We start from the raw sequence: 22,864 nt of genomic DNA, 5'->3' as shown, positions 1-22,864 counted from the left end.
AATGGTTCCCACTCATTGACATTTGTGATTGTCAGTGCATACAGAGGGGCATGCAGCTGGTCAGCCTGACAGTCCCAGGTGGAGCTATTTTTGACTCATCTGCACAGAGGGGAAAAAAGTGATGAGAACAATTTTTAAAAATTAAAAAAAAAATTACAAATTCACATAAGGAGGAAGCAGTACATTAAAACTCTTAGTCAGAAAAGAAGGGGGTCTGTGAAGAGTGGAAAAAGTTTGCGTCTCATTGACAAATTACATCTTGTGGGTATCGTAGCTTCTATTTTATGTCACTTAAAACTAGCAGAAGAGTAAGTGACTTGACATCATCTGGTCCTTTAATGCACCTATAGATAATTTACTTTTTTCTGTGTCAAGAAGCTAAAGCCAGGAATTTTGCTGTTAGAATGAGTATAATGCAAATACAGATCATTGGTCAGAGCCAGGGGAAATTTAATTACCTAAATTCTAAATTTTATTGGAACTAACACTTCTTTACTCCTAAAGCTTGTTTTAATATACATGTCCAGAACTCTTTCTTTCCCAGACCCTGACGAAGTGCTCAGATCATAGATGTGTTTATTTTACAAAAATTACACCTGCAAACATGAGCTGTCTATGAAACATAACCTGGCCTTTCAAAATGAGATGATGGTTCTTTCTGCTAAACAAGTTGATCACTGCTGTACATGTACATGCCTGGGCTCAGAAGACGATCATTGGTTAAAATGTGACAAGTCCCTATTTTGGATCTCTACTACTGAATGCTTTAATCACTAAATTCCAAATCACATTTATCCTTTCTATCTTCAAAATTCATAAATTCAGTAATCTTGAACTTACTATAGTACACTAAAGCAACATCAACAGCTGAGATGCAGTGTGCCCCCTTGCATGAGTATCTGATAACCAGCTATTTGGGATGCTATTAAGAGACTGGAAGTAGGACTTGTCGATTTGCAATCATCTGGGACGACTCTACCCTGAGTAAAAACTCTGTTCACCACAATACTGTACAACAGCTTCATTATTAAAATAAAAAACATAGCATCAAAGTTTTCAAAACAAAAAGTTTATAAGTAAAAATTAAATATATTATCTTAAACATAAAATAAACCTCTTTCATTCCATGTTCTGAACGGGAACATTTTTCATATGGTTTTAGATGGAACACTTCCCACAAAAGAGAAATTTTACTTTCTAGACAGAGATAAGAATTAGTTCTCTGCCATTAAAATTGACATTATTTATGAAAAGTCATACCTGATTGTATATGAAAAGAAACACTACCAATTTCTTTTAAGACTAAGGCCACAACCACAGATTCTAATAAAGATAGAAACTACTATGTGTTCTTTATGAGGTATAATTGTACAACATTTACTTCTCTTACCTAATTTCTCACTTGAGCCACAGGTACATACACCCCATCAGTGCCACATACCTTTTTCAGTTTGATGACTCCTTCCTGCGTGTTCTCATCTGTTGTGATGTCAAACAAATTTCCTCCATCTCCTGGAACTATGTTGTACTCAATTTCTGCATTCTTCCCGAAATCAGGATCCACAGCTCTGATCCTTCCAATCGCAGAACCAACATGGGAGGACTCAGGTACTTTTAAATGGAAGATACCTGTGAAAAAGTGGTAGATAGTCATTCTTGGGATTTCTTGATAATTAACACAGTATGCCTTTTCAAAACGATGGAGCCTGTGCAAAATAAACAGACTTAAATCATCTAGTTAAAATGATGAGATCAAAACAACAAAGGATTAGAAAATACATATTCATGTTTTACCCACCGATTTCCCCTAATTTCTAGATTTAGTCCAGTGCAACTGTAAAAACCTTAGCATCGCTATCTATTGAGATAGCTATCCGTATTTCTATCTTTAATTTTACCCACATGGTTGACTCTTTTGAATTAAACTCCACTTGTAGACAGTACATGTTAATAAGCATTTCCCTCCTGTGTTTAACGGGTTTTAGTATCTGAATTCGTATTTTACTGAGAAAATATACACACGCATTTCACAGTAGTTGAAAGGAAAAATTCAGTGGAGAAAGGATTGATTTCCACTCATTTCTGTAGTAGTCAGTATTACAATTAGATGTACAACTCCAGGGGAGTAGGAGGGCCAAGGGAGATGACAGAGAGTAATGTTTATACATTAGCCACCAGAGGGTGCTCTGACTAAAAGTTCACTGCTAAATATAATTTTTTTTAGCTCTGCATCTTTTATTTTCGGTTTATTTACTATCAGTGGTAATAAAAAACCAACACGTGAAATTTACACACTTTAAAAATAAGCATTACTACTGATACGTAAGGACAAAATGATTTAATTCAGAGAAGCAGCTCCGCTGAAAAAGCACAAGACATGACAGATAAAAGAGCTAAAAGAGGTCCAAAGTACTTTGAGTCAACCTTGACTTTAACGACATCCATAGCAGCAGCCTTAATTTAAAACAGGGTGCCCTGGCTTATTACAGCAGTGCTGCAGTGCCTGGCTCCCCTGCTCGCGGCACCCCTCGCTGCAGCTGTCATTTTGCACAGCTGCCGGTGCCCACCGCCACGACCAGTATTTCCAGTGGGCAGGTAGTGCTCACCTTTCTTCATGCAGCAGCCTTTGCTGTCAAAACTACCAGCAGCTTTTGGAGCTGATTTCAGCAGGCCTGGGGTATTTGATTTGCTTCATCCTGGCTCTCAACAAAGCTAGCGTTTTGCTTGCCCCATCATTTTGTTTTCCCTGGTCATTCTCCAACAGCTCTCACAGAACAGCCCCTCCAGCGCAGGAAAATATCGGCAATGGCCTTCCCTGTTCCTCTGCGTGTAAACACGTAGGAGGAAATTTGCACCTCTTTTTCAACAGTATAGAAGGGCAGGCATCTGTGACTAGTGGGAGGCATATTAGGGGGATGTCTCAGAGATTTCAGCCTGGTAGCGGTTCAGTCACACTTCACAAAATAAGGCTCTGAGAAGTTGTATATCATGCAACAGCAGGTTAGATGACTTTCGCATCCAGACGCTGAATTAAACAGCAGACACAGTTCCCTGTCATTATCTCCTCACAATGCATGCTGTGTCAGCTTTTTCAGCTTTACAAGCTTTTTCTAGGTGAGGAAAAAATTGACATTAGCACTGCTGGATTAGGAGCAAAACTACTGTTTTTGTGAGCTAGTAGTTTGGGCTATGGTACCTATAGAATTGTCTGTTTGAATGCCTCTGAAAAAAATGTGTTTTGCCTGCTTTCTCTCTCTATCAGTATGCAAAGTATACCTGAAGGCAAAACTTGCTTTAATTGTTTGAGAAAATCCCTGTAAGTAAAGTGTGTTTGTGACAGCATCCACATTTGGACATTACCGTGTGTAGCTTTGTAGTAATCATTGAGTGAGCTACCTAAAAGTTGTGCAATTATCACTTCACTTTCTTCCAACACAACATAATAAAGGAAAATTTCCTTCTTTTTTCAAGGGAATGTACTAAAGGAACCTTTTGCTTTAACAGCTGGAAAGGAGCATTATGACACAAAGTATCAGCAAGACAATAGCAGTCTCAGCTATTTCTTAGTTATACTTCAATGAATGAGTAAAAAAATAAAATTTTAACATGGTATGCAGAAGAGTCACAAATCCTCCTATTATTTAATGTCACAAACGTGTGTATTGCTGGGTCTCTGCTGTGCAAGTTATTCAGAAGAGGTGGAAGTAAAAGGATCTAAAAGGGCTTTGCCTACACTTGAATCTTATATTATATTTCCACATCACAGTTCTAGCCCTGATGCCCAGATCTTTTACAGACACTTAGATTGGATGACAGAAATCATTGCTGCAGTGTTTGCTCTTTACAGCCACAATTTTGGCAAACATAAAATGTAAGAGCATATGATAATGGATTTTTCCTTTTTTTTTTCTTTCGCCTAGTTGATCTGTTCTTAGTGAACTGAAGAGCACTCAGATCCATTAAAACAAACATTTCTCTATAAAATATTACACCTGGCTGTAAAGCACATGGGACTTAGATGAAGTCAAAGAAACATGGCATTACTCGTTTCAGATTGTTTAGGCTTTTATCAGTTATTTTCAATGACTTGGCATTTCATCACTTCCAGAAATTCAACAGCAATAAAGATGGGGTTATCCAGATTAATTTGAAACTCTGAAGTAATCGTCAACTCTGCCAGAGTTAGATCTCTGAAGATGTAGTATGTAATTACACTGCCATTGTCCTCCTGTAATATTATTTTCACAGCATATGGAAGCTGTTAATGGTGCTACTGCGACAACATACTTTCAGAATAAAATAAATGAAAACAAATAAAGTGTATTGTTGCCACCTCAGGGAAAAACTTAAAGAGAATAAAATGTATAGCATGAAAAACTTATTTTTTCCCTGTCTTTGTACAGAGGACATTTGAAATGATCACATGAATGCTGCATATGAAATATAACAAAAGGACAGTTTTGTAGATTTTTATTTTTCTGTCTCTAGAAGACATTAGTTCTTGCCCTAGACTTGCTGTGACAGTTTAGCATTATTCAGTTTTTATTGTCCATTTCGCCTGTGTACACTACTACCTCCATTTGCTATAGAGGTATATTGAAACAGGCCTGAGTAATAGCCTTTTACTCCCAAAGGTCCTGAAAACCTTGTTCTCTGCAGCTTCTAGGAATGATGGAACAAGCAGCTCAGCCAACGTTATGCAGCAGCTGGTTATGCTACTCAAACAGTTCTGTCAAATTCTGTAGATTGTCTCATGTGACTTCTCTGCCTACAAAAATCTACTTGCATAAATCTTTTTAAAATATGTTTTCTACGTTTGATGCTGTCCTTTATAGAGGATGAGTGATACAGATGTACCAAAGGAGCAAGCCCTTACATCCCTCAGACTGCACCATGAAACTGGACTCTGCAACTAGTTATCCTTTTGATGATTTCAGTCATGTATATTGCATGCGAGTCAGAATATTTTCACATATAGGAAAGATAGTAGCAATGCATATTGCCTGATCAAGACTTTTTGCTCTGTTGTACAAGCAATTTTAAGAAGAAAAAAAAAAAAGTGTTTTTAAGGCCAAAAGTCATATGCCAGTTGACCTGTTTAACTTATGCAACATTTTGCACTTAAATTACACTTAAAATTCAACCCAGAATCCAAAATTAGAGAAAGCCCAGTGATTATGTATCTCAGCATAAGCATTCAGGCATTCCCTTACAAAGCCTGTGTAGCGCCTCTGTGATTCAAGGTGTGAAATTTCTTCAGAGTTTCAGATCGAGCAGCATCAATGAGAATGATACAAATAAACGAGTGATGATGCTATTGAAGATTTTAGGCTGCAATGACTGATAGGGCTTATTACTCAGCCCAAAAGCATTCAGGAAAATGTAGTTAGAGGCAAGCTAACAACACATACAATCTGCCTCTGAGTTTCTAAACCAAAGATGGTTCCAAAGTGCATAGTGGGAAGAAATCAGAGCTGAGTGACAGGTAATCAGTCATTTTGACTGAAATTCAGCACACACTTACAGTTCTTTTGACGTGATTAGATTAGTTTTAGTTCTGAAGGCTCAAAAGCTGTTCTGGGGTTTGATCTGTCCTTAGAAAGGTTTTTTTTTTCTTGTTTTGTTTTTGGTTTGGGTTGGGTTTTTTTGTTTCTCCATACCTGCAGTTTACAGGTACACCATCATTTAACAAAAAGGTTTTCAATTCTGGTAAGAGTAAGAAATGAAAAGCACCATTACATGTCATCAGCAAAACGATCAGCAAGAAATAATCCATGTTAGCATCTAAGGACAAGCTAAATGCATAATGGCCTTCAACCAAACAGATGTAAATGCTGTTTGAGGGTTGTTTTTTTTTATAATTTCACCATACATGTACTGTGTGTATGCAAGATTACCTTCTCCTGCTTTTTTTTTGTCTATATTTTTTTCACTTGTCTTTGGCAACTGCTGAAGTATTGCATTGCAGATAATCATAGCAGCATGAATCTTACAGGAAACAACACTGAAATAAAATAATTTCTTTCTTTTGGATCTAAATCTTTAATTCTTACTCAGGGAAAAAATAATCAGATTATGTATATTATAATATTCTTGTTGGCTTAAATTAACAAGGCATTTCAGTTTTTTATCCTGGCCAGGTCATAAGGGCACTGATTTCTGTCTGTTTAGGAAGAATCTAAAGACAACTGTTCATATTCACTCATTGGTGTTTTAACAATAGTGTAACAGGCAAAAGAAAGGATGCTGTAAATACAAGCGGATAGTGTACTAAACCTGTTACATCAGTGTGGTGGTTTGATGCTGGCTGACTGCCAGGTGCCCACCAAAGCTGCTCGATCACTGCCCTCCTCAACCAGACAAGGGAGAGAGAATATAACAGGAGGCTCATGGGCCAAGATAAGGACAGGGAGATCATTCAGCAATTACCATCACAGTCAAAACAGACTTGACTTGGGGAAATTAGTTTAATTTATTACCATTCAAATCAGAAAAACACCTCCCCCCATTCCCTCCCTTCTTCCCGGGCTTAACTTAATTCCCCATTTCTCTATCTTCTCCCACCGAGTAGTGCATGGGAATAGGGGTTATGGTCAGTTCATCACATGTTACTGACTCTCCTTCCTCCCCACACTCTTCCCCTGCTCCAGTGTGGGATGCCTCCCATGAGAGACAACACTCCATTAAGTCTTCCAACATGAGTCCTTCCCATGGGCGGCAGTTTTCCCCACACTGCTTCAATGTGTGTCCCTCCCACAGGGTGCAGTCCTTCAGGAACAGCCTGCTCCAGCATGGGTCACCCACAGGGTCACAGGGCCTGCCAGCAAATCTGCTCCAGCCTGGGCATCCCTCGGATCACAGCATCCCCCAGGCATCCACCTGCTCTGGTGTGGGGTCCTCCCCAGGCTGCAGGTGGGTATCTGCTCCACCGTTACCCTCCATGGGCTGCAGGGGCACAGCCTGCCTCACCATGGGCTTCACCATGGGCTGCAGGGGAATCTCTGCTCTGGTGCCTGGAGCAGCCCCTGCCCTCCGTCTGCACTGACCTGGGGGTCTGCAGAGTTTCTGCTCTCACATAGTCTCACGCCTCTCTCCTGGGGCAATTGTTGCGCAGTGGAACCCTTCTTAATGTGCTGCCACAGAGGCACTACCACTGCTGCTGCTGGGCTCAGCCTTGCCCTGCAGTGGGTCCCTTTTGCAGCCGGCTGGCATTGGCTCCCTTGAACATGGGGGAAGCTTCTGCCATCTTCTTACAGAAGCCACCCTTGTAGTTCCCCTGCCACCAAAACCTTGCCATGCAAACCCACTACGATGAGCTACAGCTAATCAGCCTAATAATTAGTGGCATGTGATGTACATGCTCCTAAAGCTGGGAAGATGTTATTTAGCATAGCAGAGAGATACATTTGTGCATCTCCTAGCTGTGGCTCTGACCTGCAGGGGGCTGGAACTTGCAGGGGGCTCTTCCCCTGTAGAGAAGAGGCCAGATGAGCTTTGTCACCTTGTTCTTTGTGACAGATCACATCTCAAACTGACTGTCTCAAAGCTTGTTAGCTGAGCTCCTGCAAAACTTAACAATTGTGAACAGGTAAGGAGCCAACAGCTGCCTGACATCAGTTTTTGGCCAGGGTCAAGGAAAGAGCCATGCCGCTGCTTTGAGGGATGTGCCTGGAGATGGACAATCACACCTACCCATGCAGTAATCGTTTGTGCCCCACGGAGGAATGTGGTACGTGCCCTTGTCTGGGAAATGACCCCCTTGAACTCCCTATAAAAGACTGTGTCACCAAACAACAAGTGGTGATCCTGAGACCCCTGCCACTGATGTGAATAGAGACTACAGACCAACAGGACGCTGCTGCATCCATGGTGGTGACCATCTCTTGCAACTCTATCCCAACTGCTTGCTAGATTTCCTTCTTTCCTATCTTTCCCTCTTTCCTAACGCTATTTTCTTACCACAACATGTGAATGTTTTGTTTACATAAGCACACGATAAATTTGCTTGATCAGCGGCATTTAACCTTGTTTGTGTCTTAATCTCACTCTGGGTATAACAAAGAATCTTCCTGGCTAGGGTCTTCCCAGACCAGAACATTCTTTCATGCAGTTTCATGCATGATCTGGCATAGGCTGGTAAAATTTCAGTTATGGCAAGGCTTCTTCCATCCTCAAACCTACTGCTCTGAGTTAGGGTTTATGGCCTTATTAGATAACAACAACAACATAACCATTCTTAAAGTTCCCAGTTCTCTGCTGTGGATCCTGGTCCACTCCTAGCAAGAGCTGCATCTCTCCAGACTGAAGAGATCCTGGATGTCCAAGGGTTCCCAGTTCTTCAAGGGAAAATGAACAGAAGCAAAACCCATTCTGGGTCTGATCTTGCTGAAGTCTAGGGTGATCCACATGATGGAGGTTCCCCAGATCTGGCAGCTACTGAGTCTATGAGGACCTCAGGTGAACTAGCAGACTGGGGTTTTGAGGCTGTCCTCTTTTTTCCTGAAAAAAAAAAAGTTCATCATACCTGGTGTAATTTTTGTATACCGAAAAAAATCAGTTTAACCATTTGCTGTTTTTTCTACTGATAAGTTGTCACAAAGCTTTCTAAAAATAAACCTCCCACTTGCATGCCAGAAACTAATTCCCCAGAGCATAATACCCTCCTTGTTGGAGCAAGAGTTCAGGAAATGGGAAATGCCAGTTCATTTTCTCATTGGAAGATATTCAGACCCAATGCTTCTGTCTCCAAAGAGTGCTGGGTGTAGCAAAGACGAGAGAATATTCTGTTTAACAGCTCACTCAGCGTAGAAATCTAGGAGCAGTTGTTTGAAGCCACAGACACTCATATGTGTGTGTCCAAATACCTAGGCAAGAATAACTCTTAAATCTTCGAAGGATCTTAAACTTTCTTTTGTATGGTAGCACAGTTTTACTAGAAGGGGAAGAAAATGGTTTTTTTTTCTAGAACATCTTCATTATTATAATTAAGGGTTTCTTCTAGCCAATATGGAGCTGATTTCTGACAAGCTGAGGAGACCAAATCGATTTCCTGAGTAACTGTTTTAATTATGCAAATATTACTGTGTAGGAAAGACCCCACCATTATCACTTCCCCTTCCATTGGCCTTGCTATATGGTCACCTGTGCAAAGCCTGATCTGTGAATGTATTCATGTGTTCTACAACGTGCTTCCTGGATCTCTGAGGGCTTGTGTGGAAAACCAGTTCTAGATGATCAGTTTCATTATGTATCATGACTAACAAAGAACTGTTCTGCTAATACACAGTCTACTGATTAAGAAATTATTCCCAAACAAAAGAAGGCAGTAAAAAAAGTCAAAATACAATGAGAAAACTAATTATTTTGGGTTATAGTCTAAAAGCTTGAATCAAATGTTTTTATGTAAGATATATATAGTGGTTATAAAGAATTATCAAGGTGTAGCATGCTTTATGGATAGAAAAAGAATAGTTTTCAGGATAAACTGTCTTTCCTTTTTCAGAATCTCAGGCAGCATGTAATATTCATTTGTCAGGTAGGTCTATTGGTAATATTTTAATGATCACACCGTCACCATGAAATAAATCAATACACTTATTCCCTCTATAAAATTTAAATTCCATGATATATGTGAAATGTGAACATGATAAAAAGTATATTGCCAAGGATGGGACACAGAGTTTGTAATGCTCTGCTTAACATCTCTGCTTCTTAAATACCTTGCGGGAGCTTTCTCATATATTCTTTATTACTCTGGCACAAAAGATAATAACACAATCTTACTACAATTCATTCACTCTTAAAAATGTGGTCAAACCATTTACTTCAGGATCTAAGCCAAGTGCTCTAAATCACCTGTACTGGAAGAATCATTTTTCTCTCCATCGACTAAAGAAATAAGGTCCCTATCTTTAGTCCTCCAAGTCACACCCAAGTTGCACATCTAAAATCACCTAAACAAAACATGCTCGAATCCATATTACTTAGAAGACTCCCTGTGAAGCTTTGATTTTCACATGCTTATTGGGTAGATTTTATGTAAATGGTTTTCCCTAAAATATATATTACTTCTTTTTTCACCATGTTAGCACAGTCTGAAGCAGAATATTATTTTGAAATATAAAAATGTGAAATAATCATCAAGTGTAAGTGCCTAAGAGTTGGGTGTTCTTTGTTTTCAGTATTGGTTTACTGTATGCAGTTTCCTTAAAATACTTGAGAATTAGTGTGTGATATAGACCAAAAAATAATGATACAATAAGATGGCAATTGGCCTCACATTTGTAGTCTTTTACATACTTTACAACAAGTATGATCAACTTAGCAAAAGTGATTTTTATGACTTCCAATTTAAGTGTTTAAAGTGAGATCTCTATATAAATACTGCTGCTTCTGCAAGGAAATCTGTGGGTAGTGACTCCTTTATTATAGATCCTTCTCTTGAGAGTGTTGGCAATCACTTTTATAAGATCAACAAATTTGTTATGGAAGCCACTGAGAAAAAATATAATTGTCATGTATTCAAGAGAAAACTTGAAAGAGTTCCTCTAGGATATTTCTACTATTTTATTTTTATTTTTGTAACTTGCTCTAAAAAAATTCAACTACATGTGTTTTGGACTAAAGGGAAAGCAGTTTCAAAACTGCTCAGTATCTGCAGCTTCTAGGGCTGTCAGTAGGAACTTTGGGATTGTCACAAGCATTGTTTTGAGCATCCCAGTTAATGATCTTGGAAGGAGTGGGGCACTCCTGAAAATCTAACTACAACTGTGGTTATTAGGTATTTCTGAAAATGATGAGCCTAAACTATTGTGATTATAATTAGATAATTACTTATGGTCTGTTTCATTGCATGTTGCACAGTAGCCTCTACACCTTTCAGAAAGCAAGCCCACCACGGTCAGAAGCAGAACGGCTGTGTTCATTTCTTATTTGGACAGAAGGCCTTGAGGAAAAAGGCAGATGCTGCCAGAAATTATAGTGATGCAGCAAGTGACGCTGTAGTCTGTGAGTTACTTTGCAACCAATTCTCAAGGCATTGCAAGGCAACCCCATGCTGTTAAATCCGTAGCCCTAGCCACTCTTCAGGTTCAGAGAGTGGGTGGAGATGCATGGTGCTTTTCAGCCATCCCAAGGTTACCGTGGATAATGTTGTGCATCCAGTCTAAATACTCTCTGCGTTTTGAATGCATAATTTCTTCATCGCTCCCCACAGAAAACACATTGGGGTGGAATGAATGTCATGATTCCTGCCAAAGGTTGTTGAATTTCTATGAACTGTATTTGTTTACACCTTCTATACAGAAGGTAGCAGATGTAAAGTACAATTATTAATGATAATAATCTACTATGATGATAATGATGTGTTTAAAAATAATTGACCTATAAATCTTACTGTTAATGATCAGTTACCACTTAAACCTCATGAAACGGGGCTAATGAATTGGATAAGTGCAGACTAACAACAGGATTTCATGACCAATAGATAATATTTAACTTCTAACCACTATTGTGCTCATTTGTATTTCCTGGACTATTGCTTACTGTGCAATCAGAGCATTACATTTTACCAAGTGATCTGTAAAAATACAAATTACCTGTATTTTCACTGGTTATAGAGTAGTACCAAGAAATAGCTATATTTGTTTTCATGCTCTGCTTTGCAGTTGAGGGTCCAATCTTTCTCAGTTTAGAGCTTTAAAGAAGTTTTTTGTTCCATTCAACCAGTACTCTAAACAGTCCTTTCTTCTAAGCTAGCCTTTGCTAGTTATGCATTCTTGAGAAAGTTAAAAAAACCCCAACAATATAAGTGTAGCGTATCTGAGAATCTCTGGCAACTGAATATTTCGCCCTCCCGTTTATTTCTCAGGGTTTTGGTGGTGTGGGTGGTTTGGGGGTTTTTTTGTTCCCCCCCCCCCCCCCCCCCCCTTTTCAAAATACTATGCTTTAGTTGGCTTTTGTGTCATTGTTCAGCCTGAATCAAATGTTTCACTCTTCAAAATGCTGTATGATCAAGATCATGCAACAGTGACAACTACCAAAGAAAAAGAAGTTTCTAGGGAGCTTTTACTAAGACTGCCTCCACTTTTGGGGGCAAATCAGATCTCACTGAAAGTGCCTGAAGAATTCATACATGGAAAGGAATAAGCAAGAAGTAAGAGAAAGTTGGTTAAGTGTAAGAAATCTGTATCAATGTAGGTTTTTATGTTAACTCCTTTATGTTGCACACACACAAACAGTAACAGAAGCCTACTTAATTGTCAGGTGCTGTGACCCAAGATGGGCTGCGTGGCCTGGATTGGAAAGCATAGGCTCAAAAAGTTACAAGTGTTCAAAGAAATTTCATGTGCCAGCCCAGAAGCTACCCAGTACAGAGTGGCCTATTTCCATGTTATTAAATTCCTTTACCCACACCAAAATAGGTCAGCTTCATGGAATGTAACTGCTGAGAATAGTTCCTGATCTGCACTAATTTCCCCAAATGCCCTGAATTTGTCTAAGAAAGCTTTACTTGGTGTTGGTCAAAACTGTGCCCAGTGCCTGTGCTCAGGCTAACAATACTGATGACCGAAATGTCCAGGGACTTTCCCTGACACTCTCATGTCATTCTTTAAGTCTTCAAAGGAAAATATAATGAGCCATTTTATACCTTCTTTTAGTCTATGTAAAAATGTTTACAACTACACTGGTTAAGTGGAGGTGTAGGGGAAAAAAAAAAAAAAGAACTGAGGTTTTTTATGAATAACTGTCAAATATGTAGCTAATATAGGTGGGTTGAATAGAAACAGCAGGCAAGGGTCACTGAGCTGTATGACAGTGCAGTGGCCAAACCAAACAAGATGGAACTATAAAAAGCTTATCTGGGATGGTGAAGACTCATAATCTCATTATAGCAAAATGTCAGGAGACTCAGAGCTGAAAGTGACCCAGCAAAGGATGGTGTTGGTTTAGCAGTGTTATGGCAGAGAAAAAAACCCAAACACTTGGGGAGCAGGAGGAGATGGCTGCACAGTAGTTATAAGATGAAAATGAGATCAGGGATAAATTTGTGTCTCTTTCAGGAGAAAGGAGACAAGAGTGCATGTTAAATGTAAAGGTAGACAGGGTGAGGGGGAAATAGAAAGCCAGAGGAGGGTGAGAGATGCAGACAGTACAGAGGTGTGGAGACTTGGAAGGAACCTGGATTAAAGAGGTTACCCTAACTCCTCCTCTAATTCCTGTAAGAGCACTGTGCAAATGCTGGTCTGTTAGTATTTCTTCCCTTACTGATTTGACTATTGTATTGCTGTTGTTAAAGCTGTAGTTAAGTGACTTACTGGTATTAAAATCCAGAATTATAATGAGCTCTTCATGGCTGCTGGATTCATGATTGGCTTACAATTGCATGGACCTGTTTCTGGAGTGTTTGTGTTCCTGTCTTCCATAACTCCTTGAAATGGTTGGTTAAAATATATGTTCAATTAAAAAATAAAGTTTTAGTTTACCCAAAACTCACAGGTAAATGGAAATTAGACTCACTGATTTTCTGATGTTAAAAGATTTAAGCTTGGTTTACAAAACCAGGCTGGTGCTTTTGTTTCCCCTTTATGTCATATGGCACAGTAGTTAGAAAAACTAAAAAGTGTGTAAGACTAGGATGTAACCTTCTTCCCTTTATGACTGAAAGCAAGCTCTGACATGGTGTCCCTCCTAATCACAGCCTGCAGGCTTGTCTGCTATGAATCTGTCCACCTGTCCTGTGTAAATATCTCCCATTTGGTATGAAATAAGTAATTAGTTGCCGGAACTGAATTAAGGCCTCTTGTCTGCCAGGAAAATTCTTTAATCAATGAAAGATGCAGTCATTTTCATTCCAAGAGCCAATGAAGATGCAAGTGCTATATACAAAGCACAACTTTCAACAGCAGAAACAAGAGAAGCCATATTTCCCTATCTAAACTGCACTAGGTAGAATAACCTCCCAGAAAGCTGGGCAGACTTGTTAAAATATTTAATTAGACATATCGGAGCTCTGAACCTTAATCCCAAGTAAGTAGGGAGGGAATAAATCTTCCTCATTTTTTTTAATCGAAACTTTTTTGTTTTAATCTTTAAACTAGTGAAGACAATAATTTTGTAATCACACAATCCTTTTCTCTAAATGCCTGATTTACTGCTGGGTGGGATCTGCATTATATACTTCTGAAATCTTTAAAAGCAGATACCGTTATCTGAGGAACTTCTCTCATAGGCCACTCATCCAAAGCAGTGTGTTAAAAGGTTTTTATTTTTATCTCACATGGACCAGAAGACCTTTTACTTGCACTTTGCATATGAACCCAATTTTGCAATAAAATCTGAGCATGACTGGTTCAAAGCCTCATGAATCAAATCAGTCACATTAGTTTACCAAGTGAACAAAATTGACCTGCTTTTATATAGTAAACCCTATGCTAAATTGTGCATTTGCAATTTCTGTAATGTACTAAGCTTCCCAGAATATATAAATAAATAAACATAAGAATTTTCTATCTACAGAGAGTGTGTTCATAAGTATTTATAGACAGGCCATTCTAAGTTCAGCAGTCGGTGGTCTTTTCTTTCAAAATATTTCTACAGATCTCAGTACTTTAAAGTAACCTATTAAAATATGCTATGAACCAATAAATAATCACTGAAAAAAGATGCTGTCTAAAAAGTAATAATACTCAACTCTATTTCTAATATTATAATTGTGAAATAGACGATAGATCTATATAATAGACCATCCAGATAACAGATCATTCAAGTAGCATGCAAAGGTTATATAACTAAGAGGAAAAAAAAAAAAAAAGGCTCTTTTTTTCTTGCACTGAATTTCCTGAAATTGCATTGATGAAAGACATTTTTTTTCCAGTTTCTGAATTGTCTGTTTTGTTCGCTCTTCCATTTAAGTTTATTGCTTCCTCTGCTGTCTCCAGTGGAGGGTTTAATGCATTATGTAAAATGCATTGTACTGGCCACTTTTGAAAGCCAAATCCAATCAACTGAAAACTTCTACAGTATGGACAGGCAGATGACATGCAAGGTCCTAGGAATGATCCTTCAACCTTGCCTTATTTAAAGTGTCGTTGCCAGAAAGATTAATTTCTGTTTCCAAGCATGTTAGCATTCCTGGAAATTTGCCATGCTCTTTTATGCAAACTAACTTGAGGATTTCACTAGGATGCTTCTGGAAAGACCAATGACAGCAAAAAAAAAAAAAAAAAAAATGGCCTTTGTGATGTCTAGGTGTGACTCTACACCCATCTGAACTTTCTAAATGCGGTTTCAAAACAACTCTGAGGTAATGGTTTCTGAGCATGAGAGACCTGGGTTTTTTTAAAGACAGGACATGCAGAAGCAGACAAATTTCAGAATTCAAGTATTGGGTCCAAGCCTTAATTGATTTTTCTTTTATTAAAAACAATTCTCAATCATTCCCCTAAATATAGACTTCTCCTATGAGTTGGAAAGGATATGATAAAACATAGCTTTAGCCAAAGAGTTCTTTTGAATAAAAAAAGTAAAATCAGGGTGTGTCACCTTAAAAATAAACCAGACTTATTTCTGACTTCAAAAGACACTTGAGAATGGTCTTTTATTTACCAATATCAGAATAAAAACGGTATAACTTTTATAATTCTATTGTACTTCTTCTATATCAGGGCTTTATCCTCTAACAGTATATTTATGTCACATTAAAATAAAAAGACATAGCGTTCCTTTGACTGAAGTGATTCACATGTGCCTTTACTGCTCAGCATATAAGGGTTTATTTCTCCAAATTGCTTTTGCAGCCACTCTGCCATCAGTGAACAAAAGAAAGACAGGAAAACTGAAGCACAATAACCTTACAAAATATGGATCAACCACTCCACTTAATTGGTTTTATTCCATAAAGTGTAATTTATACCAACTAATTATACGGTTTTTGTCATTTAAATGCCGAAGTAAATATAACCCATCCATCCTTTCTTGAAGCTTATTTTAAGAGTTGGAAACAAGCCACAGCTGTCCTTGCAGTTAGCTCAGACTGGTCTAATGCTTCATGAGTTAAGGCCATTAGTTTCAAGGGAGGATATGCTGAACTGTCTTTGTACTTAACCAGCTATTGTGTATGTGAGTAGCTGAGACAGAAAGGCCATCAGTTCCCCTCTGAACCAGGATGCATGCCTACAGATAAACAGCTTTTATCCACTCCTCTCTGTTCAAAGATAGTTTTGTATTACACCAACTTTTCATTTAATTGCTTGAACATCATTGCTATGATAGGAAAAGTACTTCCCCTTTCAGTCTTTACCTTATTTTTTCTGGTTTTGGCAAGAATCAAACTTTTGTATGAAACATTTATTTTAGTATTTATGAAAATGTTCTAACTTTAACAATGAAACATGCACAGTAATGCAGAAAGTCAGTGTACTAATGGAGTCGGGCAAGACATATATAAAACACTTTTGAAAATAAATTCCTACTAATAAATTCATTCAGATTTATTTTTCCTTCTAGTTATACAGAAAATACCAGTTTTCTGAAGTGTCTCAGCTTTCTGAAATGTGGGCCAATAGATACCTGCAGGTCATACAACTCTGACAGAAATATATAATGTTTAGAGGTTTCCCCTTGTTACACTCCTCATTACTATGAGACATGCAAGGTGGGAGTTCCCCACTGAATATCTTCAAAAGCACAGGTTCTAAATAAAAAATTCCATGTTCAGCAGGATAGTCAGTGGTTTTCATCACTGCATGCTGATATCCCAACCGAACCTGCCTGTCTCCTTAAAGGACCCTCTATGAGATGAAGGTGTTCAGTAATACACTTTTGTGGCAAGCTTGTAATGTATTATTTATAAATGTAGCATCTTCCAAGTATTAATAATGTATATTCTCCCACTTCTGCTGTGAAATATTTTTTTTCAGCTTACCTGGGTTCAGAAATTAAATTTAGACTTTATTTTGTTATAATTAGTATCTTCTGATTTGATAGGGTAATCTATAGCACGGTATCCTTGGTGTAAGCCCTTTGGGAAACTGTGGTCCTGATTATGTGATGTAAAAATATTTACCCTGCAGTAGTTAGTGTTCAATGACCTTCAGTCCCTTTTTCAGTTTGCACTTGGACTTCCTGGCTTTGCTGACCAGTGATGTGATACTGGAGGTCTCAACTTCCAGCAGCAGTGACGGTTCTTGAGGTCTTGCCAGGCTTGAACTTGGCACCAAGCTGGACCTAATTTTAAAGGCTTATTTTTCACATAAACTAAAATTCTGCACAAGTATACTTTTAGATATGGTAGTCAAGCCAAAAAACCCCTCCATTTCTTGGTAGGTAGTTACTCTGAATCATTGCAATGTTTTCAAAGAGGAAAACTGAAAAATGCAGTTACTATATCAGAAATAAAATCCAGGCTCAACTTTTTTGTCTATCAATCATATTTGTTTAGCTGTAATTAGCCTTGTGTCTGTGAATTTCAGGTACAGTATATGTCATCTCCCATACTGCTTAATCAAATAGGACTGGCTAAGTAAATCCCCATTGATCAGGATTTTTACTTTTACTATTTTGATTAAGCAGAAGCCTTAAGTTTACAATAATATAAATATGTTGCCCTGTAAGGTAACACCACACACCCCTATACACACACACATCCACACACCTCACCCCAAAACAAAAAGGATGTTTCAGGTAACTGTCTGCCTTGACCAGTCTTGTTCCAATACACTGGAGTCCCCACACTGACATTTTAGCTTGTAAGCCATGCAAAATATTTATTATTTTCAATATCAACATGAGCTCCCAATATTATTCTATTCTGTTTTTCTGAGAGTCACTGCTATAATTCAGCTTCTATGACATTTGATATAATAGAAAGAAAAGGTTTTCAACCCTATTAACATTCAAAGCACAGGACAAGCTTGGTCTCTTGGGTTTTTCACTCCTTCATAGCAACAATTGGGCAAAGACGTCATAACTACAGTGTATGCATTAAATGAGACCTTAAGACTATCATCTTCAAAGAGAATGATATATTCCATGATTTCTCTGTGTCATGAAAACTGTCTGAAGTTATGTGAGACTTGTGCATTTTTGTAGCACCATGAAGGCATGATTTTTGTAGCAGATGAAGGCATACAATAAAATAGAAAATTACTAAGGCCCCTAAGAGCAAAGAAAGTAAAATATGCAACTGAAAATCAGACATGGGAAAGAGCACTGGACCCAAGGATCTTGCCAATGCACTGAGTTTTTAAATTTCCAGGCAGTTACATTATTTCCTTTTGCACCTGTGGTACCCTTCCCGCAGCAGGGTTTCCAGCTGAAAGGAAGGAGCAGACTGCAGTGCTGGGTGGTTTAACAAGCATTGAAGATGAGGACAGTGGGAATGTTGGTTCAAAGAGACCCTCTGGGATGATCTGCTTCCAGATCTGGAGCATCTCACAAGTGTTTTGACAGAATGTCAGGCAACGCAATGAGGTCCATGTGAGCACTGAGAAAATAAGGTAAAGCTGGACAGACATCCTAAGGGTGAAATATAGGCTGGCAAGCAAAAGCTGAAGTTAAGGACATCCATAGTAGCATAGTCTGAAATTGTCTTACTATGTACAAGGAAAGACGGAAAGGCAAAGCTTTCAATGCCTGGCTGAAAAAAGGTGTAAGGAGAAGGCATTCCCATTATTGGAAAGTAGTGGTGCTTGCTAAAGCATGGGTGCCCATAGAGAAGGTGCAGAATTCATTTTGTTCATAGGATAAACAGGCTTCAGAAAGTTTAAAAGAATTTTCTACAACTGTTGTGATTCTAGCTGAAAATTTCAGGAAAATTCAATTCAAAAAAATGCACAATCCCCCCCCCCCCCCCAAAGTATATAGCTCAGATAAAGAGTGTAGTTACCAGAATTCTGAAGAATGCCTCAAAAGGTGATGGTAGGCCAGTAGGAAATGCAGTACTGGTAGATCATACAGAATCAAACTACGGTCCAGTAAAAAGGATAAAAAAGCAACAATATAAAGCCAAGGGTTAAAATGGGAACTATTATGGGTAGCTTTAATGCCCGATGCTAAACAAGAATATCAATATAATAGGCATGTTCGAAATCTGTGGGGAAAAAAAGAAAGGCAGGCAGGAGCAAGATGCACAGGAAAGGCAAAGTAGACCTTATCAGTGGAGGAATAATGATGGTTTTTAAATTAAGTTCTAAGTCAAATAAGACTTAAGGAAGAGAACCGTATTAACACTAGCTAGTTAGGAAAGGTTCTTTAATTCTTCTAAACTTTACAGCAGCCATAATGAGTTTAAACGCAGCATCTGTGCAGAAGCAATAAGAACCAAAATTAAATTATGATTGTATTCAGTTAAATAAAAATAAATTTTCAAAAAAGTGGAAATAAATAAAACTGAGGGATGTTTTTATAGAAATTCTGAATGGGATAGCTAAGAGTTAAATCACTGTGGGTGCTGTCTAGGGACAAAAATGCACAACACCCATTAAAAAGCAAGTTTTTTAAGGGTAAACAACATAGCTAATAAAAGCAAAAAGACATCTGTCAAAAAAATGAAGTTGTATCTCAGAGAGGACAATAGAAAGAACCATAAAACCTGCTTTATCTATAAAACCACAATAAAGACAAAAAATGAGTTTGAATAAATCTCTGGCAAACAAGCTGATAATAATTGTCTTTTAAAGACATCTGGAGCCAAAAGCCTGAGAGAACTGTGTAAAGCCAACCCAAAATTGAGATATAGAAGTGCTTAGAGAAGATAAGATCACAAATGTAAAACAACATATTTTTTTTCTTTGTGATCAGCACAGAATTGCTGGAGAATTTTTCTGTGCTGGAACCCTTCTTTACGGAGGACTCATGAGAAGGTTAAATTAGCTATAGAAGCAGTTGTGGAATGAACAGACATAACAGTAACAAATCATTGGGATTAGCTGTTAGATGCCCAAGAGCCTGCAGGATAAAATAACTGAAATATTATGACATGTAATATTTTGCTTTAAACCGTTGTGGCACAAGAAAGCTTGGAGGTGCTAATATAACACTGATTTTTTTCCCCAGAGACTTCCATGGTGTTTGGGGGAGCTAAGGATGAATATGCCTGACATGTACAGGGCAAACCAGTAGGAGCAGGATTGATGGACTCACAGAGAATATCCCATACTGAAAAAAACTCAACAGAAGTCTCCTAGAAAATGGTTGTATTTTGCAATGTTTTCTGGATTCTTTAAAGAGGCCGACATGCAGGTTGATATGTAGGGATGGATTCAAAACAAAGGAGGAAGCTGTTTGTTGTGCGATACATGATTAATCTGTGTACCTCACTAACATAGGATGATGTGGACTTTGTAATTTTACATACATTTCAAAGCAACAGGGTAATTTGCTGTGAGAAAAATTAATTGACAGTTGTTAAAGACAAAGACACCGACCATCTGGCATAAAAACTGTTAAAAACTGAGAAAATGTTCTATAGTACTATTTGGCCTGTTCTTATGCATACCCTCTAGATGTCAGTGTAAGAGAGAGAAGGCAGGGCCAGATGGATCTTTGTCTTGGTCATTTTTACATATCTGCAAAAATGCAATATATTCTCATACTGAGGAAACCCCAGAATTTTTCTGGTGTGGTTTGGTACCTAAGGAGCATTTATAATAGATAAATGGGATTACAACTCGTGCAAGAAAAGAGACACAAAGTAAAAAGCTACCATGATCTTCAAATTCACATGAATGTTCTAACATGATTTTGCCTTACTAACAACTTTTAGCAGCTAATTGTTATGGCATAGTTGTCACGGTTTATGCTTGATTAGTTTCTGCATTTCAAAGCTACAGAATACACAAAACTTCAGTAAATTTAAGGAGCGCAGTAAGTGACAATCTTGCTAATCATACTCAGCCTATGAAACTTTAAATTAGCATACTTCTGAAAAGCCTCATTTAAACTAACGATATGAAATGTTATGAATTGTCAGCGTATGATCACTATTTTCAGTCTGTAAGTGTTTTCAGGGACAGATACAATCTTCTGAGCCAAGACGTGTGAAAAAATCCATTCTGATTATCGTAATAACAATGCTTAGCGTGAGCCAGGTCTATCTTTGGTACCTGGAAGTCTCAGGTTATACCCTTTTGTCATTTGAAGGGGATGATCCACCTTCCCTTAACAAACTAGTATTTCCCAAATAATTTTTGAAGTGTAAATGAAATACATTTTCAGGCTCAGGATGGACCTGTGAAATGATGATATATTTCCTCTTAAATGATCAAAACTCATACTTTCAAATAGAGATTTATATTATTTAAAAAAACCCAGCAGTATATTATATTTTTTTTTCACCGTATACTATTCTTCTTCCTGGGTGTCAATTCCTTATCTAAAGAATTTTTCACATTAACACTTTCAGTCATGCTTAGTTGAAAATTAGTTCATTTGGAATACAACATACTCTTAGGAAATCTGGGTGGGTTGTCATTGACATCCGTGAGAGTAATGTTTACAGTGGTAGTACCGGCTAGTCCTCCCAGCTGTCCTCCCATGTCCTTGGCTTGGATTAGAACTTGATATTGTTCTTTCACTTCTCTGTCCATATTTGGCAAAGCTGTTCTTATTACACCTATGAGAAGAAATGGGAAAGAGAAAGTAAAAGTAAACAAAGGGCTGTGATTGTCTAGTACTACATTTTAATACTGGATCTCTAGGACCAGGAATGGAACTCTTCCTAAAGGGTTGATCACATAGAAACATGCATATCGCTTGGGCCTTTAAAAATGTGCTCAGCAGCTACACAGCCTTTCAAAATGGCTGCTGTGTCTGTTCAATCAGGACACGAATGGTTGAAAAAGATCGGTGCATTTTCACAAGGAATGTGAATGGCGTGAGCATAGGTTTGCCACATTGAGATGGAAGAACACTGCATTTTGCAGAGCAGGGCAATGCAGGAAGAGGTAGCAATGCATTTCAGAGCCTTTTCAAACAATTATTTTCAATTGTTTCCAACCAATCACTTGCCATCATAGTTAAGCTAGTGTAGGCCAAGACAATGTTCCTTCTGTAGAGAAGGAAGTCTTTATTAGAAGGAACTTCCTTTGCTTGAGAAAGGTTTCTTGATATAACACACAGATGCAGTGAAAACTTTAGGAGTTTCCTTAAAGAAATGTAATTAAAATATAATGGTAAGATGTTTCCCAAATGACTCTTAGTCTTCAGTGATTTTGGATAGCTGATATCTAAATAAGTATGCCATAATCTCCCTTCTGATATATTAAGAATGTATATGATAAAAGGAAGACTTGTAGAGAGTAAGAGGTACTACTGATCATAGAATTAACTGATAAGGTTGTAAAAAGCTGTAAGGATTTGCGTGCTCAGGTCTTTCTGTTGAAACCAAATTTATATGAGAAAATGCATTTCTTTGTCAAAATTTGACAACTGCATATTATATTGCAAAATGCTATATATTCAAAAATGGTTTTCAGAAAATGGCTATCTGGACATTGGTGCATATAGCATGCACAACTGAAAAATAAACCATTTGGAAGCGTGCTTCTCCTCCAAAGTTATTATTGTTTTAGAAATTATTATTTTCTACTATTAAACCATCTGGGTTTTCCCCTGGTGTTATAATGGGACTGGAATGATAAGAAACAAACTTTAAGGGTCATTCCTATCTTCATAGCAACTAACCACTGCTGTGTTCACAAGTAAGAATAGGAACCATTAGCTTACAGTACTTATTCAGAGTCTAGAAATAAGTTTGACCTAAATCTGCTATTTCTGGAACCTATTAAAAGTTCCCATTGAATTGAATTGTCTAACAATTTCCTTTCTCTCCACTTGTAACACTGGTGATGATAACAACATTAAC

General features: G+C 37.9%; 1 protein-coding gene across 4 annotated transcripts in view; it reads right to left on the bottom strand.

Annotated features, from left to right (window-relative positions):
• CDH12 (cadherin 12) overlaps positions 1-22,864 on the bottom strand; it is a 220,698-nt gene that overhangs the window by 48,428 nt on the left and 149,406 nt on the right. For all 4 annotated transcript variants that reach the window (XM_056333477.1, XM_056333476.1, XM_056333478.1 and 1 more), the window contains 2 exons: positions 21,446-21,613; positions 1,442-1,629 (listed from right to left, as the gene is read on the bottom strand). In XM_056333477.1, the coding sequence (XP_056189452.1) occupies positions 1,442-1,629; positions 21,446-21,613 (356 nt within the window). The remainder of the gene's footprint in view (positions 1-1,441; positions 1,630-21,445; positions 21,614-22,864) is intronic.

Source organism: Falco biarmicus, chromosome 3 (assembly GCF_023638135.1).
Source record: "Falco biarmicus isolate bFalBia1 chromosome 3, bFalBia1.pri, whole genome shotgun sequence".
NCBI classification, from domain to species: domain Eukaryota; kingdom Metazoa; phylum Chordata; class Aves; order Falconiformes; family Falconidae; genus Falco; species Falco biarmicus.
This window is presented reverse-complemented; position numbering and strand designations above follow the sequence as displayed.